The sequence below is a fragment of the Bufo gargarizans genome, chromosome 4, assembly GCF_014858855.1.
Source record: "Bufo gargarizans isolate SCDJY-AF-19 chromosome 4, ASM1485885v1, whole genome shotgun sequence".
Classification (NCBI taxonomy): Eukaryota; Metazoa; Chordata; class Amphibia; order Anura; family Bufonidae; genus Bufo; species Bufo gargarizans.
This window is the reverse complement of record NC_058083.1, coordinates 169,576,223-169,591,794: the sequence shown is the minus strand read 5'-3', so window position 1 is coordinate 169,591,794 and position 15,572 is coordinate 169,576,223. Positions and strand designations below refer to the sequence as shown.

The 15,572-nt window shown below is 43.7% G+C and overlaps 1 protein-coding gene across 1 annotated transcript in view; it reads right to left on the bottom strand.

The window, feature by feature from the left end:
- Positions 1-15,572, bottom strand: part of ZMAT3 (zinc finger matrin-type 3) — a 62,102-nt gene that overhangs the window by 13,646 nt on the left and 32,884 nt on the right. Inside the window, exon 2 of the mRNA XM_044290095.1 lies at positions 3,526-3,871. Within this exon, the coding sequence (XP_044146030.1) occupies positions 3,526-3,798 (273 nt within the window). The 5' untranslated portion in view covers positions 3,799-3,871. The remainder of the gene's footprint in view (positions 1-3,525; positions 3,872-15,572) is intronic.

Sequence of the window (15,572 nt, the reverse complement as noted above, 5' to 3'; positions counted from 1 at the left end):
CCATACCCATATATTTTCTGAAAGTAGACACTTGGCACATTATCAAAATGCTACTCCGCACTTTATACACAGGGACACCTTCATGCAACTTTGCATCAAATTGCAAATTTCATAAAAATGATAGTAGTGGGTAAAAGTAATAAATGTGCCCATACTGTTTATAAAGTTATAACAAAAAAGATTTTTTTCCAGGATTTTAATATTGATCCTCAGGATAGGTCATCATAGCCTTCTCTTCACTGTTTACCTTCTTGCCGTCGACATTGCAGCGGTGAGCACCTTAATGCAAACAATAATTGACAAAATTTAGACAAAAATCCAAATTGCAAAGAACTAACATGCACACTATAGCAGAGGCTTCATGCAAATAAAATATAGTCTGCAAAAAACAGTAAGATTTGAGGAGTTCATACATACCACACATGTATACATTCAATGCTGCATGTGTTAAAGAAATGCAAAAACCACAGGAATGCACCAACCCATTTTTGCATACAGTACGGTATATATTTTCCATCCCTCTATACAAACTGTAATCCTAACTAACAATAGTAAATCCTTAAACCTAAAATGATGCATTAACTAAGGCCAGTTTTAGACAGGTATAACATGGGTGCTTTATTACTCCCATATAACACCTGAACCTCCTGCAGTTCATCAGAAAATGAGTTTGATCTGATGAACTGCGGGAGGTCTGGATATTGCATCCATAAAAACCCTGAACTACACCCGTCTGAAAAGTGTCTAAATACTGTTGTTTAATAAGAAATCTATAGTTATTAAAAATGATTGTTTATTGTGAAAGTAAATGTGCGAAAATCCATTTTCTGACTGATGAAATTTTTTTCCATCTGTCAAAGAAATATATTAGATATTTCTCTCTAGTAGTCCTTATCGCTGCTACTGCAGCATTTAATGGGTATTTCTAGAGAAGCACTCTGTATATGTTACTCTATAGATCGGGTATGGACCAGATAGGGACAGTGTAATATGTAAACTTTATTGATGTTTGTGTGTTTGTGGTGTGTTTGGTGCAACTAATTTGGCACCATGATCCAAATGCTGGTAAATGTCTGGGTCATAACGTCAATAGACACTCTAATTAGGCACAGAGGAGTTATTAGATGAGCAAGCACTCATCTTCACACTCCTTTTATGGAACCCCCAACCACATACAACAATCAGAGAGAAAGTATGCTTTATGATTGATTGGTGAAGGGGATTGATAACATGTACAGAATTCCATGTTATCCTCCCCCTGAGAAGAAATACAGGCAGATACTTATCCATCATGTAGTGCCACCAGAGAGGCATCTGATTGCCCCCAGATTTACTCTGCAGCAGGGTAACTACCAGAAGCATACAGCCAATGTTATTAAAAAATATCTTCAGAAAAAAGAGCAACAAGGAGTTCTGGAAGTGATGTGGCCCCGCAGAGACCTGATCTCAACATAATGGATTATGTCTGGGATTACATGAAGAGAAAGAAGGATCTGAGTAAGCCTTCATCCACAGAAGATCTATGGTTAGTTCTGCAAGATGTTTGGAACAACTTCCCTGTAGAGTGTTTTCAAAAACAAGTGTATTTAGAAGAAATGTTGCTGTTTTGGAGGCAAAAGTTGGTCACATAAAGTATTGATTTGATGTAGATTTCTCTTTTGTTTATTCACTTTGAATGAAAAATAAACTATTAACACTTCTTACTTAACAGCATTTTTCCACAACTGTAAATGTATAAATTGCAAGTTTTGCTAAATTGTTTACCACAAAACTATATAACAACCTGCTCAGCTCCTTCTGTTCTATAACATGCTGACTGAAATGCATTCTGTGGATACAGGTCCACTAACTTTAACATAAATTTCCATCAATATTTGATGTACGTTAACTGAAGATTAAAAATAACAAATAAATAATAAAAATTGTCAATATTAAAAAAAATAACAAATAAATAAAAATAAAAAAGTAATATGCAAGGGAATCTGTCACTAGCAACCTTCCTATCAAACTGTTTGCATAGACACATAGCTGTGGTTCAGGGCAAGGGCTTTTTTGCTTGCATTCTTACACTGCTAGGCTGAGGCTTCCGCCTAGCAGTGTTCCTGGTAACATCATCAACACTAATGGAATGGGCAGGCTTTAGCGCTGACCTTGACTGTAAAACATGAAATGCTCTGATGCTCATCTCAGAGGGGCTGCCTGGGGGAAAAAGGGGATATGTCCGGGTTCAGAGACAGTTTAAACCAGCGTACAGAGGAGGCAGAGGTTACCGTGTCTGAAGTGAGCCCTGAGCATTTCTCTTTTGGAACATTTGGCAATGTTTACCCTGAATTCTCAATAAATATATAATATATTGTTAATCCCTTAGTGACCACCAATACGCCTTTTTACGGTGGTCACTAAGGAGCCTTAGCCTGGCCCACCGCCTTTTTAGAGAGCCAGAGCTTGATTCTCCCATGAGAGCCGTGCTGCTCTAACAGCCCAGACCAGCAAAAGCGCTGATCCAGGCCATGTAACCCATTACATGCCGCAGGCAATATCGCCTGTGGCAAGTATGCAGTTACAGAGGGAGCGGAATCCTTCTGTCTCCTATCGGCCAACTGCAAATTAGATCACGCGGTGCTAATGTCAATGAACGTAGGCCAGGGCCTAGCGAATGCCCGAGGCCTGCCTCCAGCATTTCCCAGCAGGCTGCGCTCTTTGCTTTTTGGCCAGCAAAAAAGCAGAATAAAAAGCATTAAGTACTCCAAAATGAGGCCAATGAAAACTACAAGGCGTCCTGCAAAAAGCAAGCCCTCACCGAGCTCCGTAGAAAGAAAACTAAAAAAGTTATGGGTCTTGGGCTGTGGCGAGGCAAAAACATATATATATTTTTTTATTGTTTTTATTGCGCAAACGTAGTAAAATGTAAACAAAAACTATCTGTATTTGGTATTGTTTTATTTGTACTAACCCAGAGAATAAAGTTACCGGGCTATTTATGCCAAATAATGAACGCCACAAAATTTACAATATAAAAACAGTACTGCTGTTTTTTCCTATTCTCCTTCCAGAAAGAGTAAATAAAAGTTAATCAGTAAGTTATGTGTACCCGAAAATGTCACGCAAAGTTATAGCTCGTGGAAGGCGACAAAGAAGAAAATGAAAAAAAGAATCACTAGGTCAGTAAGGCCAAAAACAGGCTGGTCATTAAGGGGTTAAAATATTTAGCTATTTTTTAAAATAACATCACCTGTCAACCAATTCCTGACCTCAGACCCATTTTACATTTCTTGGATCACTGGGGGTGAGGGGGGGGACCAAATGTGAGCCAACAAAACTGGCTATGTAATACATTAAGTGGACTTCTCAGATCTCTCTATGCATTACACGGCCAATTTTTGGGAGCACAGTGAGGGAAAAGGGGTGAGTAGAGAGAAACTGATTTAAAATAAGTACCAGCAATGCTATTCATAGAGTACTTTAGGTAATAGGTCTGTGGTGGAGAGTCCCAGAATAAAGCAACACCAGCCTCAGCTTGCTTACCTGATAGTGTGCCTGAGCTTGCTGTGCAGAATTTAAAGTGACATTACACAGCTTACAAGAAAGTGGTTTACATAGGTCTTCCAAGGACGGATCTTGCTCCCCAACTTCATCCTGTGTGACTTCCAAAGTCGGAGGTGTAATGGCATGGACCAGTCTACTGTCTGAATGAGCCTGCACAGGCAGTACTATTTGCTTCTTGCCCATTCCTATGGCGGATGGAAAAGCAGATGACTCTGGTTGGGATGGCGGCCTAGCATGTTGTAACACAATCATTTGCCCCTCTGTTATGCAAAAGTTAGTACTAAATGAAGAATGAAGTTCCTTTGCCAGCAGCAGTGAAGATTACCTGAAGGAAGAACAGAACCAATAAAACAGTTAAACATAAAGCACATATCCAGATATTATATATCCGGCTTGATTCGTGAGAACACTGGTACTACTACTAAGCTTCATAGCATTTGTACTCAGACTCTTCAGTGGCAATACTGCCTAGTGATTCAGCAAAGTGGACAGATCTGACTACATGCATATATTCAGGACTCTGGGAAAGCCGGGTGGCACTCAATATGCCTGCCATTTTTGGTCCAAGGGCCAGGCTTTCATAGGCTTCTGATATGGAGGAGACTTATGGAACCAGGCAATGCTCCTCTGGAATTCTGGGAAGAAAGGGATGCAAATGAGCTCTTAACAATGCCATCAGATGTAAGGCAGCTATTCTATAAGTCAAAGTTTGATCTTTTAAACAGACCTTGAGACATGACTTGGATAAGAATTAAGCCAGCATCTCATCTGCAGACAGCTGTTTTGGAGTGATTACCCCTTATCAGTGCAGAGCAGAGAGTACTGGCTTAACTGGGTGAGAGGCATGGGTTAGTATTCAGGGGATACTATATCTCCTTATGAGTAGCACATAAACAGCGTGTGGAGTCTTATAGGTCAGGCAATGCTCCTGTGGAATTATTATCCAAGTCATGTCTCAAGGCCTGTTTAAATGGTCAAACATTGACTTATAAGATAACTCCCTTGCATCTGGTGGTATTAGACGCAGCACTTGCTTTGAGCTCATTTGCATACACTTTTCCCAGATTTCAGAGAGCATTGCCTGAACTATAAAACTTCTCACTGTGTGATTTGCATACCCTCTTCCCAAATCTGACTGGTTATGTAGGCATACAAACCTCCTTCCCATAGCACTACATAACTAAGCGAATAGGGGATTCACCTTACAATTTATATACAGCACTAATCTATAGAAAACCCTGATTAATTGAGCAGATATATTTCATAACGTATTTTGTACTGATCCACAATTATAATAAGTTTCACCGCTCAGAGCTGCATTCACAGTTCTGCTGGCCTGAGAACTGAAATAGCTCTGAATAACTGGTTCAATGTCTGGTGTCTTGTATTCTAGGAAGTGCATTGTTTACACTAGACACTTTACATGCTTGGTGACTGTTTCCAACAAAAACCATAAGAAATGAGAATATAGGTCTGGCCTATAATACAATCTGTACCTCATGATCAGCACATCCTTCTTATGATGTACACCACTCACAAAAAGTTAGGGATATTTGGCTTTCGGGTGAAATTTATGGAAAACGTAAAAAGTTCACGCAACAGTGATATTATATCATGAAAGTAGGGAATTTAAGTAGAAGCAGCAATAGTGATCTCAAATAAATTATTGAAACAAAAGCCAACAACAGTGGTGGGTATACCCCCACAAAAAGTGTCAGTCTCAAAAACCTGTCATGTGGCCTTGAGCATCAATTACAGCTTGACAACGATGTATCATGCTGTTCACAAGTCGACTCTGCTCAGGCATGGCATCCCACTCTTCTTGAAGGCCGGCCCTCAGGTATTTGAGGTTCTAGGGTACAGAGTTACGAGCCTCCACATGACGACTCAGCTGATCCCATAGGTTTTCAATGGGATTCAGGTCTAGAGAAAGTTCAGACCACTCTATTTGTGGTACCCCAGTCTCCAGCAGCTGTTCCCTAATTATGCAACCTGGCGCATTGTTGTCCATGAAGATGAAATTAGGCCTGTGTTGTTCATGCAGAGGCACAATGACTGGATTCATTATGTTATTCTAGTAGTATGGGCTTGTCATTGTATCATTCACAAAGTGTAGGGCAGTTCTGTATTGACTAGACATACCTGCCCACATTGTAACGCCACTACCACCAAAGGCTCGTCTGACTAATGCATAGAGCTCTCCTTGATGTCTCCAACATTGTTGGGGGCCCTCAATTCTGCTCAGCGTGAATCGACTTTCATCAGTGAACAGCACTGAGGCCCACTTGTCCCTCATCCAGTGTAGATGCTTCCTGGTCCATAAAAAAACAATGACGCTTGTGACTGGTTGTGTGGTGCAGACCACGCTAATGTAAACGGTTTTGAATGCTCTGACGTGACACTTGGATGCCTCCCGCCTCCCTTAAATGTGCCTGGAGTTGTGTGGCATTCATCATCCGGTTCCGCATTGTTCACAATGAAGTGGTCATCAGTGGGATGTGGCCAAAGATGTCCACTTCTGTGCCTTTCTGCGACTCTTCCAGTCTCTGTATCTCTTTTGCAAGCTGCTGATGACACTCTGTTACTCTCTAAGCACAGTGGCCACTTCCGTGTGAGAAAATTCTGCTTGAAGCCTCGCCAAGGCGAGGTATTGTTGATAAATTGTTAGGTGTTGTCTTGGTCTCATGATGTCAAAATGTGAACAGCATGATGAGGAGGACTGTTTAAATTCCAATTCTAATTGAACCAGGAAGTTTATTGGGCTATTCATGGATCAAATACCTGTTGTGTATTTTGCCATTATGCTCCTTGTTAGAGAACAGCAAGTTGTGCAAAAGTACTGAAACATTTAACAGTTGGACCTGTGCATTAAAAAGTTTAGAGAAGGTCACATTAAGTTTACCTGTAAAGGTTAGACTGGAAGGTGCATTTTAGGTTCATCCTGAAATTTCACCCACAAGCCAAATATCGGTATCAGCCTATTACTGACTCTCTAGGATGTTTTGTGGATGGGAAAGCGCTATTCAACCACTGCGCTAATTAACCATGTGCCATACTTGTACATCGGATGTCATCTCTTTAAAGTTGGCGCCTGCTCTGGAGTTGAGAGGGTGCCATAGCCATTGGGTGTCTGCTGTTTCACATAGCAGACACCAGGGTCTAATGTATGGAATTGGCTATAGTGGCAATCGTATACATTTAACCCATGAAATGCTATGGTCAATTGTGACCACAGCATCTCAGGCAGCATTCCCCAAGAATCCATAAGAAAATTGCGAATCTGCCATACACAACAGTGCTAATTCATTGCAATATAAGGGAGAAGCGAACAGAAGATTGCATATGGGTGTGAAAAAGTAAAAAAGAGTACAACTTTAAGTGAAAATTGCCAAATTGTACCCAAATTGTCAATATTTTGTGTGGCCACCATTATTTTCCAGCATTGCCTTAACTCTCTTGGGCATGGAGTTCACAAGAGCTTCACAGGTTGCCACCGGAATCCACTTCTGTTACTCTATGACAACATCAAGAAGCAGGTGGATGTTGGAGACCTTGCACTTCTCCACCTTTCGTTTGAGAATGCCCCAGAGATGCTCAGTAGGGTTTAGGTCTGGTGATTTGCTTCGCCAGTCCAGCATATATACCCTCAGGAGGCAGTGGTCATCTTGGAATGGAAGTGCATATCTGTAAAGAATAAATCAAGGCAACTGGACGTACTGTAGATTTCTTGAAAACGTTTCACTCGTTCTTCCAACGAGCTTTCTCAATTCTTTTTTTACAAAAAATTCGGGGAATAAATATGTAACTGAATCCACATCTGGTAATTAGACCCAGCGTTGGGTCAAAGGTGTTGATTGAGAAAGCTCATTGGAAGAACGAGTGAAACGTTTTAAAGAAATCTACAGTACGTCCAGTTGCCTTGATTTATTCTTTACAGATATATACCATGACCTGGATAAATGAGAACCTTCACAGACATCTTGGAAGTACGTTTGGGAACTACAGTATATCATGTTGGAATACTGCCCTGCAGCCCAGTTTGTAGCTCAAGCTCCAGCACGGACCCCAAAGACTTGAAAAAGGAGTATATTGACTCCGAAACGCGTTGTCATTTACCAATAAAAGATCCTATACATATCTACTGAGGTTGTGTCTTTGCGCCAGAAGGTATCACTTTTGTGTACTGACACAATACACACACCCTCAAATTATGCTGGATTATGGAAGTGCGTCCAGTGTTCCTGCTGATGAACTCCCTGGCCTCCTGAGTCTGTTTAGAGGAGAGGCTGTCTGCAATCTTCACTGTGGCAACCGCTTCCCTTACATCAGACTTAGGGGCCTGGAACCTCTCCGCCTAGAAAACTCGGTCGCGGGCTATCGTCAGTACTGGTCTCCCTATCCTTCCATGGTTTGAGTAAATTCACATGGTACACCTGGTGTACCTTGTAGTTTACTTCTCTAACCTTTTCAAGTACCTCGTAGGGTCCCTGCCACCTAGCCAGTAACTTACTGTCCACTGTCGGTACCAGAACCAAAACCCGATCTCCCGGGTTAAAGATCTGGACCAGAGCTTGCCGATTATACACCCAACTTTGAGCTCGCTAAGCTGCCTCCAAATGTTCCTTTACTAGCGGCAACAAGGTTTCCATATGTTCCTGCATCTGGGTGACGTATTCAACAACACTTTTATATGGTGTGGGTTGTTGCTCCCATGCCTTTTTGGCTATGTCCAACATACCACGTGGATGTCTGCCATATAGTGGTTCGAAGGGCGAGAACCCAGTAGAGGCCTGGGGCACTTCTCACACTGTGAACATAAGATAGAGCAGAAGAAGGTCCTAGTCCTTTCCATACTCAGCTACTACTTGTTTTAAAATAGCTTTTAACGTTTGATTAAACCTTTCTACTAGTCCGTCAGTTTGCGGGTGATAGACGGATGTCCGTATCTGTTTGATATTCAGCGACTTACACAGTTCCCGCATGACCTTGGACATAAAAGGAGTCCCCTGGTCAGTCAGAACCTCTTTGGGTATCCCCACTCTGGAAAACATCTCCATTTACTCTTTTGCTGTGAGTTTGGCCGATGTTTGCTTGAAAAAGACCAAGGCAGGTCGAAACGTTGCATCACCTTGTTGTTCTATGGAATAAAGCTATCACTGGATTTTCTACAATGGCGAGTGTTGCGGATTTCTTTGCATTTATCTGACGTTAGGATCATCAGCCGGGATCCATATCTGCTTTGCACCACCACCACCTTTTAAGGTATCTTTCATGGCTTTCCCAATGTGTTGGGTTCAGTAGTGCTGCCAGAACTTTGTATATATTTGGCCGATGTATGTCACAGTGGCACAGCCTCCAGGTACCGAGTGGCGTAGTCTAGGACGACCAAGATGTGTTGGTACCCCCTGGCGGACTTCGGTACTGGGCCTACGAGATCCATAGCTATTCTCTCAAATGGTACCTCAATAATTGGGAGGGGCACTAAGGGACTGCGGAACAGGTGCTGGAGGCTAGTGGTTTGGCAGGTCGGGCAAGACTTACAAAAGTTATCCGGTCCTGTATCTTCTGCAGTCCCAGCTGACCCCCGAGAACATGTTGGTGGTCTAACTCTAACACGAGTTTTCGATAGGTCCTGGGCACCACCAACTGTTCAACAGGTTCACCCCGCAGCTGGTTTACCTGATATAGCATATTCTGGTGGACCACAAAACGGGGAAACATTGACTTGGCCCCAGGTTGTTGGGGTACACCATCAAGTATTACCACATTCTCCCAGGCCCAGAAAAGGGTTGGATCTCGGCATTTGGATGCCTGGAGACGTTGAGGTCTGCCAACCCAGGACCCGGTGGCAACTCCTCCATGTCTACCACCATTACCCTACGCAGGGTTGTCTCCCCCTCTTCCAACGAAGTAGCGGTCACACCTACCACTCGCCCTTTGGCCTCAGGTTCCCAGGGTTCTGGCCGTCCCCCTGAACAAGGACAATCTCCTGGGCTTATTCCTGTCTCAGGGGTATCCGTAACTCTCACAACTGCCCAACTCTCTATTATTAGTTCATAGTGGAGATTTGTACAAGGTAAGAAGATAAGAGATGGCACTCACCATAAAAGTCCAATCTTTACTTTATTGAGGTACAATAGACATGCGGGCAGGCAATCAATGCGCAGAACGCCACATAGGCACCACATTGGAGATATGTATAGGACAGTATACTACTACACAGTGATCTGGATAGATTGGAGGCTTGGGCAGATAAGTGGCAGATGAGGTTTAACACTGACAAATGTAAAGTTATGCACATGGGAAGGAATAATGCAAGTCACCCGTACTTATTAAATGGTAAAACACTCGGTAACACTGACATGGAAAAAGATCTAGGAATTTTAATAAATAGCAAACTAAGCTGCAAAAAACAGTGTCAGGCAGCTGCTGCCAAGGCAAATAAGATAATGGGTTGCATCAAAAGGGGCATAGATGCCCGTGATGAGAACATAGTCCTACCACTTTACAAATCATTAGTCAGACCACACATGGAGTACTGTGTACAGTTCTGGGCTCCAGTGAACAAAGCAGACATAGCAGAGCTGGAGAGGGTCCAGAGGAGGGCAACTAAAGTAATAACTGGAATGGGGCAACTACAGTACCGTGAAAGATTATCAAAATTAGGGTTATTCACTTTAGAAAAAAGACGACTGAGAGGAGATCTAATTAATATGTATAAATATATCAGGGGTCAGTACAGAGATCTATCCCGTCATCTATTTATTCCCAGGACGGTGACTGTGACGAGGGGACATCCTATGCGTCTGGAGGAAAGAAGGTTTGTACACAAACATAGAAGAGGATTCTTTACGGTAAGAGCAGTGAGACTATGGAACTCTCTGCCTGAGGAGGTGGTGATGGTGAGTACAATAAAGGAATTCAAGAGGGGCCTGGATGTATTTCTGGAGCGTAATAATATTACAGGCTATAGCTACTAGAGAGATATCGTTGATCCAGGGATTTATTCTGATTGCCTGATTGGAGTCGGGAAGGAATTTTTATTCCCCTAAAGTGAGGAAAATTGGCTTCTACCTCACAGGGGTTTTTTGCCTTCCTCTGGATCAACTTGCAGGATGACAGGTCGAACTGGATGGACAAATGTCTTTTTTCGGCCTTATGTACTATGTTACTATGTTACTATGTTACTATGTGACGACTGCCACTTCGTGGGTCCACCTGCCGGCCACCGTGGTTAGAGACACCAGCGCGGTGGGGTAGTCTTTCAAGTCTCCATGAATGCACATCACCCCAACTTTCCGGCCAGCATACTCAGCGGACCGCACCAGGGTAGCCCTTACCAGGGTCACCAAGCTCCCTGAGTCCAGCAGCGTCTCCGCTTGAGTGTCTCCCACTTCCACCTGACACAAGTTGTCTAGAGCCTCCGGGGTACCTGTGGCACACAGTTTCCTAGCATATAACGATTGTCAGTAACCACAATTAGTGTCCATGGGTTCAACCCGATGAGGACACTCAGCCCTGGTGTGGCCAGGTTCCTGACACCGCCAGCAGATTAACTGGGTCCGGACCATAAGGGAAACCTCCCGGGGGTGTTAATTGGCTCATACCGGTGGGCCTGGGGTGGGGAGTTCCGGAGTTTGCCTGCCCTCCTTCCAAAAGAAGCCCCCCCAATAGTCTATCCAGCATAGCCGTGGTAAACAGCACATCAGGCTGTAGACACTTTTGCATAAGGTGGAGTAAGTCATAATACTGGGGTCTTGTGGGCCCAGCCGGCTTAAAATCCCACTTATGTACCCTCTGGGCCCGGACAAACACATTCACGCCCAGTCTTGCCAAAATCTCACCCTTTACCTTCGGGTAGTCGGCTGCTTGATCATCCGGCAAGTCGAAATACACTCGCTAGGACTCTGATGCCAGGAAAGGAGTGACGACCTCAGCCCACTGGTCTCGGGGCAGCTTTTCCCTGGTGGCCACTTTCTCGTACATCACCAAGTAGGTTTCGATATCGTCTGCAGGTGACATCTTAGGGATCGCTGCACGGACTGCTTTCCGGGCATCGTGGACGCTTGGGGTTGCTCCTGCTGTCTGCAAAGCCATTACGTGTTGTAGCAGCAACTGATTGGTCTCTTGCTGCTGCTTAATAGCCTCCTGTTGGTGCAGATTGGTCTCTCGCTGCTGCAAATTAGCCTCTATGAGGGCCTTCACAACAGCCTCTATTTTGTCGTGGGGCAAGGGTTAAAATACAGGTGGTTTGATGTACGACATACAACTGTGCCCAAAAATATATTGGCGTTCAGGCTAGCGGCACTGTGCTTGCCGGCATCCTCCACCAATTGTGGGGATTTGTTCTGGTAGCGAGGACTAGCGGATGCAGTATAGAGGCAAAGTACACAGTTATTGAATCAAACAGCTGTGTTTATTCACACATTGGTGTATAACAAAATGCATATAAGCTGCAAAACGCAAGTGGCTTGGTGTTTGTTCACACACAAGGAAAGTCCATAAACAATAAAAGTCATCTTTTTTCCTCATTGTTAATTTACACCTTGTTAGCAGTTCAGCCTCATCAAGTCCTCCAGCCCAGGCCTGAGTCCTCCAGCCCGGCTCAAATCTCAAATCCTAGAACAGCCCTCAGTTCATAGCACACAGACTCCTGAGCTCCACTGTCAGAGGGAGGTAAATCCACACACCTGGCAGTGCTGGCTGTTTTTTATGCTTGGCAAAACCCGGCTTGGAACATGGGGAGTAGTCACCCACCCAGCACTTTGACTACTCCCAGTAAGAGCCCCCCCGGATCAACTATGACAGCCATGCTAACTCTCAAGGTGTCAATTAGCAATAGCTGCTGCAGACACATAAAATACCAGCTCTTACTTCATCGAGGCCAGGAACCTCAGTGACACATACCTTCCATCCACAATGATTCTAGGTACCTTCTTACACTCCCCACAGTCGGCAGCACTCATGCAGCCCCAAACCATGACACTCCCACTACCATGCTTGACTGTAGTCAATACACACTTGTCTTTGTGTTCCTCACCTGGTTGCCACCACACAGGCTTGACACCATCTGAACCAGATACGTTTATCTTGGTCTCATCAGACCACAGGACATTGTTTAAGTAATCCATATCCTTATTCTGCTTGTCTTCAGCAAACTGTTTGCAGGCTTTTTTTTGTGCATCATCTTTTGAAGAAGCTTCCTTTTGGGACGACAGCCATGCAGACCAATTTGATGCAGTGTGCGGCGTATGGTCTTAGAACTGACAGGCTGACCCCCCCCCCCACCTCTTTAATCTCTGCAGCAATACTAGCAGCATGCATACATCTATTTTAAAAAGGCAACCTCTGAATATGACTCTGGGCACGTGCACTCAACTTCTTTGGCCGACCATGGCGAGGTCTGTTCTCAGTGGAACCTGTATTGTTAAACCGCTGTATGGTCTTGGCCACCATGCTGCAGCTCAGTTTCAGGGTGTTAGAAATCTTCTTACACCCATCTGAACTGTCATTGCAAACAACTAATACCGTAATTTGTTTTTAACTTATAGCAGCAATAATGAAGGAGAGAGCCATAAGAACAGATACTCCAGAACTATTATTACATGGGGAACGTAAGTAGTTACTAAAACAGACATGTCAGGAGAGGTTATAAGTCCTCTTTAACATTCAGTCAAAAAATACACTCTGTATTATATCTAGTGCCTTATACCTAGGTTTTCAGAACTCCTATTTTGCAAATAGTCCTAACTTCCCAGATTTTATGCTATTACGGTAGGACAATCCAAGCATACCAGAACCTCCCCGTGCACAGCAGCTGGCAAGGTAGTCCTTTAAAAGTGCTTCTTCCCTAAACATAGCTTTGGTGATTGGAGCCAAACAGTCAGACCTCTGCTTCACTGGAACACAGTACTTGATACAGAATGCTCTGGATTATCTAAGGGTTGTATGGCGTACTTACGAAGATTTTTTTTTAAACATATCAGGTATGCTTTTCTTCTATTGTGTTTTGCATGCAGATCATATTTTGGAAAGCAATGCCCATGCAATGCTACATGGATGGCATCCTGGCAGTGATATGGGGGTTTTGGTTTACATAAATAAATAGTCTATGAGAATTTATTTCATTTCTGTTGTCCACTTAGAGTTCAATGACAATAAGCTGATCACACAGCGTCCCCTACTGAAACCCCCAGTGATCAACAGTAGGGATGAGCGAACTCGAACTGTATAGTTCGGGTTCGTACCGAATTTTGGGGTGTCCGTGACACGGACCCGAACCCGGACATTTTCGTAAAAGTCCGGGTTCGGGTTCGGTGTTCGTCGCTTTCTTGGCGCTTTTGTGACGCTTTCTTGGCGCTTTTTGAAAGGCTGCAAAGCAGCCAATCAACAAGCGTCATACTACTTGCCCCAAGAGGCCATCACAGCCATGCCTACTATTGGCATGGCTGTGATTGGCCAGAGCACCATGTGACCCAGCCTCTATTTAAGCTGGAGTCACATAGCGCCGCCCGTCACTCTGCTCTGATTAGCGTAGGGAGAGGTTGCGGCTGCGACAGTAGGGCGAGATTAGGCAGATTAACTCCTCCAAAGGACTTGATTAACTGATCGATCTGCAGCTGTGGATCATTGAGCTGCTGATCCTCAATTGCTCACTGTTTTTAGGCTGCCCAGACCGTTTGTCAGTCACATTTTTCTGGGGTGATCGGCGGCCATTTTGTGTCTTGTGGTGCGCCAGCACAAGCTGCGACCAAGTGCATTTAACCCTCAATGGTGTGGTTGTTTTTTGGCTAAAGCCTACATCAGGGTGAAGCTGTCACACCAAGTGCATTTAACCAGCAATAGTCTGTTCATTTTTTGGCCATATACAAAATCAGGGGCAAGCTGCGCCTGTCACCAAGTGCATTTAACCCTCAATGGTGTGGTTGTTTTTTGGCTAAAGCCTACATCAGGGTGAAGCTGTCACACCAAGTGCATTTAACCAGCAATAGTCTGTTCATTTTTTGGCCATATACAAAATCAGGGGCAAGCTGCGCCTGTCACCAAGTGCATTTAACCCTCAATGGTGTGGTTGTTTTCTGGCTAAAGCCTACATCAGGGTGAAGCTGTCACACCAAGTGCATTTAACCAGCAATAGTCTGTTTATTTTTTGGCCATATACTACATCAGGGGCAAGCTGCGCCCGTCACCAAGTGCATTTAACCCTCAGTAGTGTGGTTGGTCAAGCTGTGACACCAAGTGCATTTAACCAGCAATAGTCTGTTCATTTTTTGGCCATATACTACATCAGGGGCAAGCTGCGCCCGTCACCAAGTGCATTTAACCAGCAATAGTGTGGTTATTTTTTGGCCATATCCCAGTCTAATTCTGTCACTAAATCCATACCGGTCACCCAGCGCCTAAATACTAGGCCTCAAATTTATATCCCGCTAAATCTCTCGTTACCGCTGTCCTGTTGTAGCTGGGAAAGTTATTTAGTGTCCGTCAAAGCACATTTTTTGTTCTGGGTTGAAGTACAATTCCCAATTTAGCAATTTCATAATTTAGTGGTTTCTGCTATATCAGAGCTATTTGAAATCTATCCCTAAAAGGGTATATAATATTCAAGGTGCACATTGGGTCATTCAGAATAACTTCACACACACCCGCTACTGTGTATTTTCAAGTCTAATTCTGTCACTAAACCCATACCTGTCACCCAGCGCCTAAATACTAGGCCTCAAATTTATATCCTGCTAAATCTCTCGTTACCGCTGTCCTGTTGTAGCTGGGAAAGTTATTTAGTGTCCGTCAAAGCACATTTTTTGTTCTGGGTTGAAGTACAATTCCCAATTTAGCAATTTCATAATTTAGTGGTTTCTGCTATATCAGAGCTATTTGAAATCTATCCCTAAAAGGGTATATAATATTCAAGGTGCACATTGGGTCATTCAGAATAACTTCACACACACCCGCTACTGTGTATTTTCAAGTCTAATTCTGTCACTAAACCCATACCTGTCACCCAGCGCCTAAATACTAGGCCT